Source organism: Ceratotherium simum, chromosome 26 (genome assembly GCF_057802395.1).
Source record: "Ceratotherium simum simum isolate JZ-2026a chromosome 26, ASM5780239v1, whole genome shotgun sequence".
In the NCBI taxonomy this organism is placed as follows: Eukaryota; Metazoa; Chordata; class Mammalia; order Perissodactyla; family Rhinocerotidae; genus Ceratotherium; species Ceratotherium simum.
In genome coordinates this window covers 43,086,873-43,103,605 of record NC_141925.1, presented here as the reverse complement: position 1 = coordinate 43,103,605, position 16,733 = coordinate 43,086,873, and the positions used below count along the sequence as shown (strand labels likewise).

Below are 16,733 nucleotides of genomic sequence, written 5' to 3'. Positions count from 1 at the left end.
CCAGGCCTGCCCCAGAGTATAGATTTTTAAGTCTGGGTATCAAGAGAATTTTGTGTTGATATGGCTAAAACATTAGCTAACATTCACATATTTGTTTTTTCAGGGACATAGTGTCTATGAGGAGAAACGAACATATAGCTTTGCTTGAATAGCTGGGGAAAAGTTAGGATGCTTAACTAGTGCTTCTTTAAATTAGTTTTTAAAATTAATTTTGCTCCTGTTCTTAAATTCTAGTACATGACTCTCAACCCTTCTACTAAGAGGAAGAATACTGGATCCCCAGACAGGAAGCCCTCAAAGAAATCTAAGACAGACAACTCTTCTCTGAGTTCACCACTAAATCCTAAATTATGGTGTCATGTCCACTTGAAGAAATCCTTGAATGGCTCACCACTCAAAGTGAAGAACTCAAAGAATTCCAAGTCTCCAGAAGAGCATCTGGAAGAAGTGATGAAGATCATGTCACCCAACAAACTACATGCTAACTTTCACATTCCTAAGAAAGGCCCACCTGCCAAGAAATCAGGAAAGCACAGTGACAAACCTTTGAAAGCAAAGGGCAGAAGCAAAGGCATCCTGAATGGACAGAAATCCACAGGGAATTCCAAATCTCCCAAAAAGGGGTTGAAGACTCCTAAAACCAAAATGAAGCAGATGACTTTGTTGGATATGGCCAAAGGCACTCAGAAGATGACACGAGCCCCACGGAATTCTGGAGGTACACCTAGGTCATCTAGTAAACCTCATAAACATCTGCCTCCTGCTGCCCTACACCTTATTGCCTACTACAAAGAAAACAAAGACAGGGAGGACAAGAAGAGTGCCCTGTCCTGTGTTATCTCCAAAACAGCTCGTCTCCTCTCTAGTGAAGATAGAGCTCGTCTCCCAGAAGAATTGCGGAATATTGTTCAAAAACGCTTTGAGCTTCTAGAGCACAAAAAGAGGTGGGCCTCTATGTCTGAAGAACAACGCAAGGAATATTTGAAAAAGAAACGAGAAGAGCTAAAAGAAAAGTTGAAGGAAAAAGCCAAGGAGCGGAGAGAGAAAGAAATGCTCGAGAGACTAGAGAAACAGAAGCGGTACGAGGACCAAGAGTTAACTGGTAAAAACCTTCCAGCATTTAGATTGGTGGATACTCCTGAAGGGCTGCCCAACACACTCTTTGGGGATGTGGCCATGGTGGTGGAGTTCTTGAGCTGTTACTCTGGGCTGCTATTACCAGATGCTCAGTATCCTATTACTGCTGTGTCCCTTATGGAAGCCTTGAGTGCAGAAAAGGGTGGCTTTTTATATCTGAATAGAGTATTGGTCATCCTCTTACAGACCTTATTACAAGATGAAATAGCAGAAGACTATGGTGAATTGGGAATGAAGCTGTCGGAAATCCCTCTGACTTTGCATTCTGTTTCAGAGCTGGTGCGGCTCTGCTTGCGCAAATCTGATGTTCAGGAAGAAAGTGAGGGCTCAGACACAGATGATAATAAAGATTCAGCACCATTTGAGGACAATGAGGTACAAGATGAGTTCCTAGAGAAGCTGGAGACCTCTGAATTTTTTGAACTAACATCAGAAGAGAAGCTACAGATCTTGACAGCACTCTGCCACCGGATTCTCATGACATACTCAGTGCAAGACCACATGGAAACCAGACAGCAGATGTCTGCAGAGTTGTGGAAGGAACGGCTTGCTGTATTGAAGGAAGAAAATGATAAGAAGAGAGCAGAGAAACAGAAACGGAAAGAAATGGAAGCCAGAAATAAAGAAAATGGAAAAGAGGAGAATGGGTTAGGCAAAACTGATAGGAGAAAAGAAGTTGTGAAGTTTGAGCCCCAAGTAGATACGGAAGCTGAGGACATGATTAGTGCTGTGAAGAGCAGACGGCTGCTTGCCATTCAGGCTAAGAAGGAGCGGGAAATCCAGGAGAGAGAAATGAAAGGTAAAATCTTGTGTTGAGAGAAAAGGGGAAGGCGTTTAGAAGATAGTAAAAGGAAGGAAATTGCAAAGGTAAGGGTAGAGTCTCTCTTTGTCATAACTGTCTAGTTATTTTTGTATATAATAGCCCAGACTCTATTAGGTATGTAATATTCTAGCAGGAGTGTTCAGCCTGGCATTCTGCAGTTAATGGTAGTTTGACTTGGGTTAACGTGATGTTGGCATCTTTTGTGGGTTTAGTCATGGACCAAATCCACAAATAGGCATGGTGGAAATAACATATGACTTGGGAATTGCTGACATGAGTTCAGACTCTGCCTCTGACTTAGCTGTATTCCTTTGGGCAAGTTAGTTATCCATGCCTCAGTTTCCTCATATGCTTGTTAAGATTGTTATAACAATTAAATGACAAGGTATTTGAAACCCTCAGCACACAGCGAACTCAGATATTAGTCTCTCTTATTAAGATGTAAGAACATAAAAATTTTGAGCTTTGATAACATTATCACATCTGAACTTTTTAAAAAAACAACTTCAAGAAATAATTCATACATCATACAATTCATCCATTTATAGTGTATAATTCAGTTTTAAAAATATATTTATAGATTTGTGTGAACTTAATCACAGTCAATTTTAGAACATTTTCATTACCTCAGAAAGAGACCCTGAACCCTTTAGCATATCATCACCCCATCTACCCATCCTTCCTAGCCCTGAGCAGCCACTGGTCTACTACTCTCTCTATAGATTTGCGTGTTCTGACATATATAAATGGAATCATATAATAAATATGTGATCTGTGATTGGCTTCTTTCGCTTAGCCTAATGTTTTCAAGGTTCATTCATGTTGTAGCATGTTTCAGTACTTACTTCATTCCTTTTTATGGCTGAATCATATTCCGTTATTTGGATATACCGCATTTTGTTGATCCATTCATCAGTTGATGGACATTTGGTTTGTGTCCACCTTTTGGCTATTGTGTACAATGCTGCTACAAGCATTGGAATACAAGTTTTTGTGTGGACGTATGTTTTCGTTTCTCTTATATACTTAGGAATGGAATTGCTGGGTCATATAGTAACTATGTTTAACTGTTTAAGGAACTGCCAGACTGTTTTTCAAAGAGGCTGCACAATTTACTTTCCTACCAGTAGTGTATGAGTGTTTTGATTTCTCCACTTATCTGTGACCTTACAACACTTGTTATTATATGATTCTCTGATTATAGCCATCCTAGTGATTGTGAATTAGTATCTCATTGTGGTTTTAATATACATTTCCTTGGTGACTGATGATGTCAAGCATCTTCTCATGTGCCCATTGGTCATTTGTATTATCTTTTTTGGAGGAATGTTATTTCAGATCTTTTGCCCTTTTTCAAATTGGGTTATTTGTCTTTTTATTATTGAGTTGAAAGGGTCCTTTTTTTATGTGTGTGAGCAAGTCTTTCTTTTTTTTTTGGTGAGAAAGATCAGCACTGAGCTAACATCCATGCTAATCCTCCTCTTTTTGCTGAGGAAGACCGGCTCTGAGCTAACATCTATTGACAGTCCTCCTCCTTTTTTTTTTGCCCCCCAAAGCCCCAGTAGATAGCTGTACCTCATAGTTGCACATCCTTCTAGTTGCTGTATGTGGGACGCAGCCTCAGCATGGCCAGAGAAGTGGTGCATCGGTGCGCGCCCGGGATCCGAACCCGGGCCGCCAGTAGCGGAGCACGCGCACTTAACTGCTAAGCCACGGGGCCGGCCTGAAAGGGTCTTGATGTAGTCTAGATACAAATCCTTTATCAGATATACGATCTGCAACTATTTTCGCCCATTTTGTGTGTTGTATTTTCACTTTCTTGATAGTGTCCATTGAAGCACAAATTTTAAAAATGTTGATGAAGTTCAATTGATCTATTTTTTCTTTGATTGCTTGTGGTTTTAGTGTCATATTTAAGAATCTGTTGTCAAATCCAGTGTCATGAAGATTTACCACTATGTTTTCTTCTAAAAAATCTTATAGTTTTAGCTCTTATATTTAGGTCTTTGATTCAATTTGAGTTAATATTTGTGTATGGTCTGAGGTAAGGGTCCAACCTCATTCTTTCACATGTGGCTATCCAGTGATGTCGCAGTATCATTTGTTGAAAAGACTATTCTTTCCCCCATTGAATGATCTTGGCACCCTTATCAAAAATCATTTGACTATAGACACATCGATTTATTTCTGGACTCTCAATTCTATTCCAGTGATCTGTACGTCTGTCCTTATACCAATACCACAGTGTCTTGATTGCTGTTGCTTTTGTAATAAGTTTTGAAGTGGGGAAATGTGAATCCTCTAACTTGTTCTTTTTCAAGATAGTTTTGGCTGTTCTGGGTTCCTTGCAATTCCATAGTCATTTTAGAATCAGCTTTTAACTTCTACAAAAAAGCCAGCTGGGATTCTGATACAGATTGTGTTGAATCTGTAGATCAGTTTTGAGTATTGCCATCTTAATGGTGTTTTGTTTTCTGATCCATGAACATGACTGTTTTCCATTTATGTAGATCTTTAATTTCTCTCAACAATATTTTGTAGTTTTTAGAGTATAAATTTTGTATTTCTTTTATTAAATTTATTCCTAAGTAAATGTCAACACCCAAGGGTTCATTCTATATTTGTATCTCCCTTCTTGGCATCCTGAGAATCCTGGCACCCATCAATATCAGTATTTACTTATTTGATGAATCCGTACAGTGTACACAAAGTTAGTTTGAGGTGCTGTTACCCACAATAAACCAACTAAGTTTGTTAAGTTTTTTTGTCTTTAAGACTAAGCTATTTTGGGGCCGGCCCCGTGGCTTAGCGGTTAAGTGCACGCGCTCCGCTGCTGGTGGCCCGGGTTCGGATCCCGTCTGTGCACCGACGCACCACTTCTCTGGCCACGCTGAGGCCGAGTCCCACATACAGCAATTAGAAGGATGTGCAGCTGTGACATACAACTATCTACTGGGGCTTGGTGGCGGGGTGGGGAGACTAAGCTATTTTGATCACTGTTATAGTTTCCAACCTTATGAAAGTTTCCAGCTTATGAAACGAAGATGGTAAAAACCATTTATTTGTCAAAGTTGGATGCTATGGATTAGACAGATAGATACCTAGAAACAGTCTTAAATTATGTGTGAGAGATTGTAAGTTAAGTCAAACAACTTTGTTACTTTAGTAGTTCTTTCATTAGAAATATATATCTTTTAAAACATTTTAGTTTACACTACTTAAGGCCATTGAAATGTTTATATATATATATGTGCATACACAGTGTGTGTGGGTATGTATGTGTATGTATGTACTTTTCAATTTTAAAAACAGTATAATTGGGCCGGCCCGGTGGCTTAGTGGTTAAGTGCGCGCGCTCTGCTGCTGGCAGCCCGGGTTCGGATCCCGGGTGCGCACCGACGCCCCACTCCTCCAGCCATGCTGAGGCTGCGTCCCACATACAGCAACTAGAAGGATGTGCAACTATGACATACAACTATCTACTGGGGCTTTGGGGGAAAAATAAATAAATAAAATTAAACAAACAAAAAAATAAAAATAAAAACAGTATAATTGCATTCCAAATAAAACAGTGTGTAGATTAACTTTATATATATCACACTTCAGCTGTGTTTTACCTGAAATGTAATGTTTTCTTCTTGAGTTTCTGAAGTGTTCCTCTTTGTGTTATATTTATCTTAATACAGGAGAAAGGAAAGGCGTATGATATTCCGTTATTGATATAGAGAAACAGGGGACAAAGAATATTAATATTTTGCCAAGGCCAGTATTTGAGTTTGAGTTCAGGTCTTTTGATATCTAGTTCAGTGCTGTAACCTCTGGAGCTAAATTTGGTCTTCTTCTGATGACTTGCCCTAGATTGTTTTTTGCTTGTTTGTGGCCTCAGGAGAAGGAGCTTTTTTTTTTTTTTATTGCCGTTTAACCATTGCTCTTTTTATCATTTACCTTTGTACGATCTCTGCTGTAATTATTGTTGCAAACATACAGTTCCATTCAGGCTAGAAAACTGTGTATTAAAGATAACAAATATCATGTTGGTTTTAAATAAATGAGATTTGTCTTAATTTTGTAAAGTAACATCTTTAAACTGATGCATTTTCCAGATTCTCACGATAGTGTAGATGTTGTCCTCAGTAGGGGATCAGCATTAAAAATTCTGACATTGTAAATAGCAGTGCTCTGTACTTAAGAGTATCAAAATTTGTGACAGTTATGGAAAAACTTAAAAGGCAAGATTATGGGCTTCTTTTGTTGTTGAGGGAAATTTCTATCTAGATGGAATAGACCCGTATAATTAATGATCAGAAACAAATTGATTAAAACCTTTTTTTTGGTGTCATTAACAATAGTAACTTGCTGAATAACTTGAAAAATAGTATTTAATATGCAATAATTGTTATTATCCACAAGTGCTTCCCTGCCCTTGCTTGCTTAGTTCTTTTTTCTTGTCACCAAGGCTAATAAGCTGAATTACTATCAGATTTCTCAGGACTCAGATATGTTTTATTTTGAAATAGCTATTCTGGTTTTATTCATCTGTATTATTTTGAAGATCATGTGATTTGTCCTGTCAGAAAATGTTTCCATTAATTCCATTTAAGGACCGTTTTAAGGTTACATTTAAAAATTAATTATCAATAAAGTAAAATTAGGTATTAAAATTACTAAGTTAAATTCTGGAGAGAAAAGATTTTGCATTGAGTTGATGACTGAGACACCACCAAAATTCAAAGAACATAGGAAGACCAGATAGAAATTGCTGCCTTATATGTCATTTCTTTTAATAGATTAGAATTAGGAGAAGGAAACTAAGGTTTGATGAAAATCTACTTTATACCAGGCACTTTTCACTTCATATCTTATTTAATTTGTAAGAGTGGAATTTACTAGAAAAAAGTCTAGTTGATTCTTCTTATCTTTAATAGTGAAACTGGAACGTGAAGCTGAAGAAGAACGAGTACGAAAGCACAAAGCAGCTGCTGAGAAGGCTTTCCAGGAGGGAATTGCCAAGGCAAAACTAGTCATGCGTAGGACTCCTATTGGTACCGATCGAAACCATAATAGGTGAGTTATTAAACTTTTGTCATCTTTAAGGGCCATTGTATTCTTAATAGTTATGAAACGGTCTGAAGTACTAAGAATAGACAAGCTTCCCTGTTTGTGGATTTTGGAAACAGAATTGCTCATTACACATTTATTGAATATTTACTGTGCCAAATGCTAGGGTTACAGAGTTAAATAGGAGAGGACCCTGTCCTTGCGGATACCACAAATATGAAGCTTAAATTATGGTGATAGGTGAAACGTAATCCAGATAGAGGTCTTTAAAAATGGTCAGGTATTTTATTTTATTTGCTGAGAAAGATTTGCCCTGAGCTAACATCCATTGCCAAGCTTCCTCTTTTTTTTTTTTTTTTGCTTGAGGAAGATTGGCCCTGAGCTAACATCTGTGCCAACCTTCCTCTGCTTTATATGTGGGATACTGCCACAGCATGGCTGGTGAGTGGAGTAGGTCTGCGCCTGGGATCCAAACCTGTGAACCTGGGCTGCTGAAGCAAAGTGCATGGGACTTGAACCACTCAGCCACGGGGCCGGGCCCTGGTCGTATATTTTAAGTGCATACTTTGTGTGGAAGCTACAGGAGAGAAATATTAGATGTTATAAAGATTACAGGTATTGGGCTGGCCCCGTGGCCTAGCGGTTAAGTGTGCAGCCTCCGCTACTGGCGGCCCGGGTTCGGATCCCGGGCCCGCACAGACGCACCGCTTCTCCGGCCATGCTGAGGCCACGTCCCACATACAGCAACTAGAGGGATGTGCAACTGTGACATACAACTATCTACTGGGGCTTTGGGGGAAAAAAAGGAGGAGGATTGGCAATAGATGTTAGCTCAGAGCCAGTCTTCCTCAGCAAAAAAAAAAAAAAAAAAGATTACAGGTATTAAGCAAATCTCAAATTCTAAAAATTTTGGTGTTCTGTGCTTTATTTTATAATTTGTATCTGTCTGAATGTTCAGTGATCATCTGTAATCATCTTCCCCAACAATAAAGTCATCCTGCACTCATGATCTATCAGTATCTTATTAGTATGTGGTTGTGATTTGTAGATACTGGCTTTTCTCAGACGAAGTTCCAGGATTGTTCATTGAAAAAGGCTGGGTTCATGACAGCATCGACTACCGATTCAACCATCACCGCAAAGACCATGCAGACTCTCCTGACGAGGATTACTGTCCCCGTAGTATGTACATCTATGAGTTATTTTATGCTGCTCAAATAGGGTCAATATTAAGGACTGTCTTTCCTCTGTCACCTTTTCCATTTGCAAAGTTTCTTTATTCCCTTTTTAGGTAGATGTATTTGAGCAGGGTAGGAGGATGTGAAATGCATAGAAGAAGGAAGGAAACTAACCATTTGATCACCCACTTCGTCCAGGCATAGTGTAAAAAGTTAAAGAGCTTGAATATCAGGATGTTTGGGTATTAGATTTTATACAAGTAGTTTTCAAACTTTGTTCCTTGGAAATCTGTTCGTAGGTACCTCAACGGCTGGAACTGAGGTAAGGGGGTCAAGAAGGCAGTTATGTGTCTTCTTCCACTTTTAAAGTTCGTTTATTCAGTATTTATGGAGCATCTCTTATGTGGCAACCAATTTTTCATGTGCTGTGATACAAGATAGCAAACAAGACAGATAAGGTCTCCTGAGTGTCATTTAACCAAAATCCTAGTGAGGAGAAACACGGCAATTATCTGACTAAAAATAGTGATGGGAGAGGTCATAAAGGGGCACTGATAATGTTCTTTTTCTTGATCTGGGTTCTGGTTACATGGGTGTATTCACTTTGTGAAATAAATCCAAAAGTATGCTTTTCTAAATGTATATGTATATTCTTTCTTGAAGCATGTGTGTAGTCATGTGCCACATAACGACGTTTCAGTCGGCAACAGACCACATATACAACGGTGGTCCCCTAAGATTATTACCATATAGCCTAGGTGTGTAGTAGCTATACCATCTAGGTTTGTGTAAGTGTACCCTGTGATATTTGCACAACGATGAAATCGCCTGACAAGGCAGTTTTCAGAACGTATCGCTGTTGTTAAGCGGCACATGACTGTATTGAATATATAGATAAAATATTTCAAAAAAGAAATTGAAAAAGATTTTTAATTAAAAAAATGAGATGGTTAGGTTGAATCAGGTTTTCTCAACCTCAGTGTTAGACGTTTGGGGCCAGATAATTCTTTGTAGTGGGGGGTTGTCTTTTACATTGTAGGATATTTAGCAGCATCCCTGGCCTCTACCCACTAGATGCCACTAGTGACAACCAAATATGTCTCCAGACATTGCCAGGTGTCCCCTGGGAGACAACATGACTCCGTGTTGAAAACCACGGGGTTAGGTGGTTCACAAACTTCCTTCCAGCTCTACTTTTTATAACCTAATGAAAAGTGCTTCTTAAATATTAGATCATTATATTTCTTTGAGAAATCCTTTTTTCTTTCTTTTTTTTTTTTTTGGTGAGAAAGATTAGCCCCGAGCTAACATCTGTTGCCAATTCTCCTCTTTTTGCTGAGGAAGATTGGCCCTGGCCTAACATCCGTGCCCATCTTCCTCTACTTTATATGTAGGACACCTGCCACAGCATGGCTTGATAAGCGGTGTGTCAGTGTGCGCCCGGGATCCGAACCGGCGAACCCCGGGCCGCCAAAGCGGAGCACGCAGACTTCACCACTATGCCACCAGGCTGGCCCCTCCCCATTTCTTTAAAAAAAGTAGTTTTCTTTCATTTTAGAGAAACTCATAACTCAAACTTGAAACTCACAAAAATATTAAATAAGGAAATTAATATATAGCCCCAAACTTCAAATTGAAGGCGTTTGCATGTTGAATTATAGTAAGTGTTATGTTGTAGCACTTAGAAAAATCTTGTTTTGGTAGACTTTGTAAATACCCAGGTGAGGGCAGTTAATGTTTGAGAGCAGTAAATATGAAGTCAAAATCTTCAGACTTGGGAGAGAGCCCAATGGGATAAGGGACTGTGATTTTATAATGTGTTTCAAAAGCTTAATGATTGTTGTTAGAAATCAGGTACACACAGTGACCTGAGAGAAGATTGACATCCAAATCTCTTCACTTCTAGAGCATCCTGGTGGGTGTTGTTGCTTCACGTTTTCTAGTTCCAGCATGGCAAGGTCTCTTCAAAATTACCTGACTGAAGAGACTAAACAAGATTGTGTGTTATTATTACAGGGAAGATGCTGTAGGTAGGTTAAAGGGAAGAGAATGGGAGCAGGGGAGAGAACCAGTTGTATTAGGTAGGGCCTCAAATACTGGCTTAAGATCTATCTATTTTAATATCATACATTAGTATATAGGAGCTGGTTTACAAAAAGGTTAATCATATTTGACATTAGAAGCCTCCAGGGGTAAGTTTGTAGTCGTTATGTATTTCACTTGTCTCTACTTCACCACAGATGCCTTTGGCTAAACATCATGTACAAGGAATAAATTATTTATTTGCTTTGATATAAAGAGTTATTTAGTCCTCCCTCTCTATAGTAACTTGCAGTACTCTTGAACTTTGAACTGTACAATTATTCAACTGTATAGAGAGCAAATATCTCAGATAATGTGCTGTGTGTAATTTATTTAAGAGAAATTATCATCTGTTGTACATGTAGATATATTTAGTAGGCAGCATCTGTGCTGTTTGTTGGATTTGGCACTGTGTACTGCTTAGATTTAAAACGAGGAATTGGATATTTACTGTATTCAGCCTAATGTATAAATTTTTCTTAGGTAAAAAACCAAACCTAGGCAAAAATGCAAGCATGAACACACAACATGGACCAGCAACAGAAATTGCTGTAGAGACCACCATACCCAAACAAGGACAGAACCTATGGTAATGTGAGCATTCATCTGGCTGCTCTTTCTGTTTCATTTGCAAGGTTAGGAAAATATTTAATGTAATAACACCAGTGAGTTAGTGATTATCTATTAAGATCATTTTGTGTGACTTTGATTTCTTGGATATGTAAACTTGTTGCTGAGCAGACTTGATTTTTTTTTCTTTCTGGTGAGGAAGATTAGCCATAGCTAACATCTGTTCCCAATTCTCCTCTTTTTGCTGAGGAAGACTGGCCCTGTGCTAACATCTGTGCCCATCTTCCTCTACTTTATATGTGGGACGCCTGCCACAGCATGGCTTGATAAAGCAGCGTGTAGGTCCACGCCTGGGATCCAAACCTGCGAATCCCGGGCTGCCAAAGTGGAGCGTGTGAACGTAACCACTACGCCACTGGCCCCCAGACTTGATTTTTTTCTTTTTTTTTGTGAGGAAGATCAGCCTTGAGCTAACATCATGCCAATCCTCCTCTTTTTGCTGAGGAAGACTGGCCCTGGGCTCACATCTGTGCCCATCTTCCTCCACTTTATATGGGATGCCACCACAGCAGGGTCTGACAAGCGGTGCGTTGCTGCATGCCTGGGATCCGAACCCGGGCCACCAGTAGCGGAGTGCCTGCACTTAACCGCTAAGCCACAGGGCTGGCCCCTAGACTTGATTTTTTGATAAGAATATATTTGAAGGTTTGAAACTTTTGAAGGTTTGAAACTTTATCCTCCCCTGTCATTGTTACTTTGTATGTTATATGATAGATCTTACATAGCATTGGAAATGCTTTTCAGTCTGTTTGGGAATAGAAGTGTTTAGGATTTTCATCTTTATTAATTTAAGAATAAAAAATTGTATCTATAGCCATTAATCTTCCTTGGTTTCAATTCTGCTTTTAGGCAGGGAGCTAGGTTTGGAGAAGGTCCCTTCTACTTTGAGATTGCGTTCACTGCCCTAGCTGGGATCACCCTTGGTTTAATGACCTTTTGTCTTTTTTTTGTATGTAAGTTTACTCTTTGAAGGTGTATGGACAAGCGTGCCTATTAACTTTATAAAATTTGTCTTAAACTATATTTTAGTAAGAAACATTGGCTCCAGGGGCCGGCCCGGTGGCGCAAGAGGTTAAGTGTGCACGCTTTGCTGCAGCAGCCCGGGGTTCGCCGGTTCGGATCCCGGGTGCGCACTGATGCACTGCTTGGCAGGCCGTGCTGTGGCGGCGTCCCATATAAAGTAGAGGAAGATGGGTACAGATGTTAGCCCAGGGCTAGTCTTCCTCAGCAAAAAAAGAGGAGGGTTGGCAGATGTTAGCACAGGGCTGATCTCACAAAAAAAAAAAAAAGAAACATTGGCTCCAATGTCCTAGGTTAAAGTTAACATTAGACCTCATGGAAACAGTAAATTATTTGTTCTACTTATGAACAAGTTTGGAATTCTGTTCTCCCAACTCCCACCATCAACCCTAGATCCCTTTCTTAGTCTTTGATTTTTTTTCAGATTTTTAATCAGATGTGTTTTGCCCCTACAGGTTTTTATGTGATAGTCAGAAGGAACTGGATGAGTTGCTAAATTGCCTTCACCCTCAGGGAGTAAGAGAAAGTCAGCTTAAAGAGAGACTAGAGAAGAGGTGAGGATTTTCGTCTTGCTTCTTACATCTCTTCTTTAGCATTAGATATTATAAATATCATAGAGTTTTTTTGTTTATCCATAAAAGCTATTAAAGTAAATTTTTATAAAAGTGTGTGTAACTCTTTTATGTTCTTGTTGCTTTGTATTTTCTGGACACCTCATGCTTATTTGGAAAAATATGCTTTTAAATCATGTATATACAGGGTAGCAGGATTATTCATTAAGTAATGCATGCCATGCATCGAGCCGAAAGCCTCATTGTAGTCAGGCAGCCTTGCAAATGCAGTTCCACACCAGTTGGTATTCAAGAGTATCCTGTCAGTATTCAAAATGGTCATAAAATGAAAACAACCTAAATGTCCATCAACTGATGGATAGATAAACAAAATGTGGTATATCCATAAATTCAGCCATTAAAAGGGATGCAGTACTGATATATGCTACAATGTGGATGAACCTAGAAAACATTATGGTGAGTCGAAGAAGCCAGACAAAGCCACGTATTGTGATTCCATTTGTATGAGACATCCAGAAGAGGCAAATCTATAGAGACAGAAAGTAGATTAGTTGTCAGGGGCTGGAGGAAGGGGAGAATTGGGAGTGACTGCTAACGCGTATGGGATTTCGTTATGAGGTGATGAAAATGTTTTGGAATTGGGTAGTTTTGATGGTTCCACAACATAAAAACCACTGAAAGTATATGCTTTAAAATGATGAGTTTAATGTTATGTGAATTATATCTCAAAAAAAAAAACAAACCCCAAAACAAAACCCTGCAGAATTAGCATCAGCTCCATTTAGATTTGCTAAGTGTCCTTCATTGTTTCTATCAAAGCCAGGACAAAGTTTTGGCTTAAGGCCACCTTGAATATCTGACTGCATGCTTTCATGGTTGAATTTAGGTTTGATTGAAGAGAGAAGGAAAATACCATTCAGTACCTACTCTGCGACTTTGCCAAACTTTTGTGAGTGATAATGGGTACATCATATTGGTTTTCATCCACTGCTCAATGCTTAAATTTGTTAAAATTGTATTTAGTATCATGCTGTCTTAATACAGATGTGACTAGGCAAATTAAGAAAGACAAGGGAAAGTGTCAATACACAGAACCACAAAGGAATATAATTCTGTGATGTTCCTTCTGTTTGGTTAAAATATTTGATAGACACATTCGTTGAATTGAAAAGACTTGTTCCATTCACTAAATGTGAACAGATCAAATCCTTCCATTAAAAGGTTAGAGATTGTCAAGATTAAAAGGAAATCTTAGAGTTTTTTCTTTGGTTTTGTTGAACATTTTTTTAAAAAACCTTGTTTTGCTTGGTTTTTTAACTTTTTAAAGGCTATCAAGCAGTATGTAGTCTTTGAGATTTAAACTGCTGTTTACTCAGCATTGTTTTACTAAAGAGACATCCATGTTTTTTATAACTGAACTCCATCATTTTTCTTTGTATACACTATTCTGTGAATCTGTGTGGTATTCGTGAATGTACCCCAATTTATTTATCTATTTTCTTGTTGGTTATTTGAGTTGTTTCCTCTGGGGATCCAAGGGGATAGGATAATGTGTCACAAACCATTTGAGGTTCAAATTTATAAAACAAAAATACATATACCCTTTACAAGAAAATATGTAAAGTGATGAAGGATATAAATAAAAGGATGTGCACTCAATTGTATCTCAATAAAAAATTTTTTTTACAGTGCAAAAAGATACTAGGTCAGTTGGAAACAGAGTTTTTTGTTATATCCATTGAACATTTATAAAAATTAATCATAGGCTGAGCCACAAAAGCAATTGCAACAGATTTAAAAAGTAGAGAGTTTCAGGATACATTCTCTGATCAGATTGCAATAAAATTAGAAATAAACTCTTTAGAGATGACCAAAAAGATCTTAACTGGTAGTATATTCCTAGATGATGCTTAAAGAAGAAAATGAAAGGAAAATGATGTGGTATCTAGAAAGCAATAAAAGGAGAATCCTTTATAAATAAGAAAACCAATGAGACACAGTGAAGTTGTATTCAGAGGAAAATAATATTAAAAACTCGCATTAAGAACGAAAAGGGAAGTTGGTACTCAACTTAGTTGACCTTGAGCTTTAGTTTTCATCTTGGTGTAAGAAGCCAACAGTGTAGCTTATGGCCCACTCAGGGTAGAGAGTCTTACTGGAGTCTTTATTGCTGAGACCTCAAAGGGTTAATAATGTTTAGTGCGAGAGTGAACTTGAAAGTCCTTGTGTAGGTTTTCAGCTCAAATTCTTGTTTCTTCTGTGTTGTGAAGAATTCCAGGCAGATGATTTAAAGTTGTTTCTGGTTGGTAGCAGTTTCTGGCACCTGACATAAGCATATGCACATTCTCTCTGGAGGAGCACAGCTTCAAACCAGGCCTCAAAGAATTTCCACAGATAAAATTCCAAGAAATTCATGGTAAAAAAGTCAAAAAAATATGCAAACCAGGTAACGTGAATGAGAGCTAGGAAACGCAACACGCTTCAGATACTGGAATTATCAAATACAGAGTAAAATAAGTGTGTTTTTAAAATGAATCAAGCATAAGAGAAATTTGAAAATTTATGCAAGAAACAGTCTATTAAAAAACACCAGAGGGAGATGAAAAAGATGTAAGTCAGTCTTCTAGAAATAAAACATGGCATTCAAGTAATTGAAATTTATAGACCATCCTCAAAAGTTCCTTTATGTTGCGTCCCCTTTGCCCCAACTTCTTTAGGTACCAGGACATTATTCATTCCATTCATCTGGCCCGGAAGCCAAATTTGGGTCTAAAATGCTGTGATGGCAACCAGGAGCTTTTAAACTTCCTTCGTAGTGATCTCATTGAAGTTGCAACAAGGTTACAAAAGGGGGGACTTGGTTATGTGGAAGAAACTTCGGAATTTGAAGCTCGGGTAAGAACATAAGAAAACACAAATCTATTACTCATGAAAACTCATGGAATTGTTCCCTGATACTGTTCTTGACTTCCCCAGATGACCGTGGAAATCATGTTTGGGTGTGTCTTGAAAGACACATATGGAACCAAAAATTCTCTATGTACATATGATATTTTTCCTTTATCATCTTCTGGTATCCAGAAAAATCTAATAGTTGGCTCAGAACCTTTGTTCAAAAAGAGCTTTTCTATTAAGATGAGTGAAAATCGGTGCTGGAGTCGTAGTCACATAACATTATTTAACATACCTATTCTCATATGATGCCTGTGCTTTAAGGTATGAAACGTTTGTGTATCCTGCTTTTGTCCATTCTTTATTTACACCTGAGCAGCTCAGTAGTTATGCTTACATTGGGCAACACTCAGGCTGTTCAGTGGGTACATTTCAAGGCCCATTAATAGTCTTGTCATTTACTGCTCAGAAGGACCCTTAAATGATAAAGGTGAAACTATTCAAGAGACCCCATTTCTCACATTAGGTAGGTTTAGATATCAAAGCTAGAGGGAAGATTGTAGAATACTTTCTGTCAGTTATTGTAAAATGTTTTTTACTGATTTTAAATAACAAAGTCCGTGTAACTCCAAACATATTAATATTTGTGGGTCTTTTCAAATTATTCATATGCATTATAGCATGTCTTAGTAGTTTTGTGATTTTTATGAGCAGTTGCATCTTTTCCCTCCATTTTTGCTAATTTAGAAATGCTTTCCTTTTAGTCTTTATATCACTTTGGGTTACATCATAACTCATGGGGTTGATACGATAAATCTTTTACTGTCAGGCTTTTGTATTTCTATTTCTTGACTGTTAGAATTAGCAAATTATGTATGCAACTTTTTTCTTTTTAATTAGTCTGGTTGTGAATTCTTGGTATATTTCCTGGGAAAAAGGATTTAAACATCTTTATTGTTCATAATGATTTTTTGAAGAATTATTCAACCCAAGGAATTGTGCCAATTTCAAATATTACATTTACTTTTTTGTTTATTTAGCAGATATTTATCAGTTGCCTACTTTGTGCCAAACCCAGGCTCACGCCATGCTAACACTGGGTTATCATCAGTTGTCTTTGTTTCTCTTTGTAGTTATAAAATGATATCTTTTAATTGGTATGTTTTATGTGACTGAGAAGGTAGTGTTCACTATTTGAGAGCATGATTTGGATTAAAGTGATTTAGCATCTGTTTCCTCATCCATAAAATAAATATGAGGCTTAGATGAGATCAAGTGTGTAAAGCATATTACCTGGCATATAGTTTGTAAGCCAGTAGCTCAGTAAATTTTTATTTTCCT

At 38.0% G+C, this 16,733-nt stretch overlaps 1 protein-coding gene across 3 annotated transcripts in view; it reads left to right on the top strand.

Annotated features, from left to right (window-relative positions):
- The window catches only part of BAZ1B (bromodomain adjacent to zinc finger domain 1B), a 66,248-nt gene that overhangs the window by 31,432 nt on the left and 18,083 nt on the right, over window positions 1-16,733 (top strand). For all 3 annotated transcript variants that reach the window (XM_087417727.1, XM_087417728.1, XM_087417729.1), the window contains 6 exons: window positions 235-1,936; window positions 6,886-7,024; window positions 8,067-8,200; window positions 10,762-10,867; window positions 12,384-12,482; window positions 15,218-15,395. In XM_087417727.1, coding sequence (XP_087273853.1) covers window positions 235-1,936; window positions 6,886-7,024; window positions 8,067-8,200; window positions 10,762-10,867; window positions 12,384-12,482; window positions 15,218-15,395 — 2,358 coding nt within the window. The remainder of the gene's footprint in view (window positions 1-234; window positions 1,937-6,885; window positions 7,025-8,066; window positions 8,201-10,761; window positions 10,868-12,383; window positions 12,483-15,217; window positions 15,396-16,733) is intronic.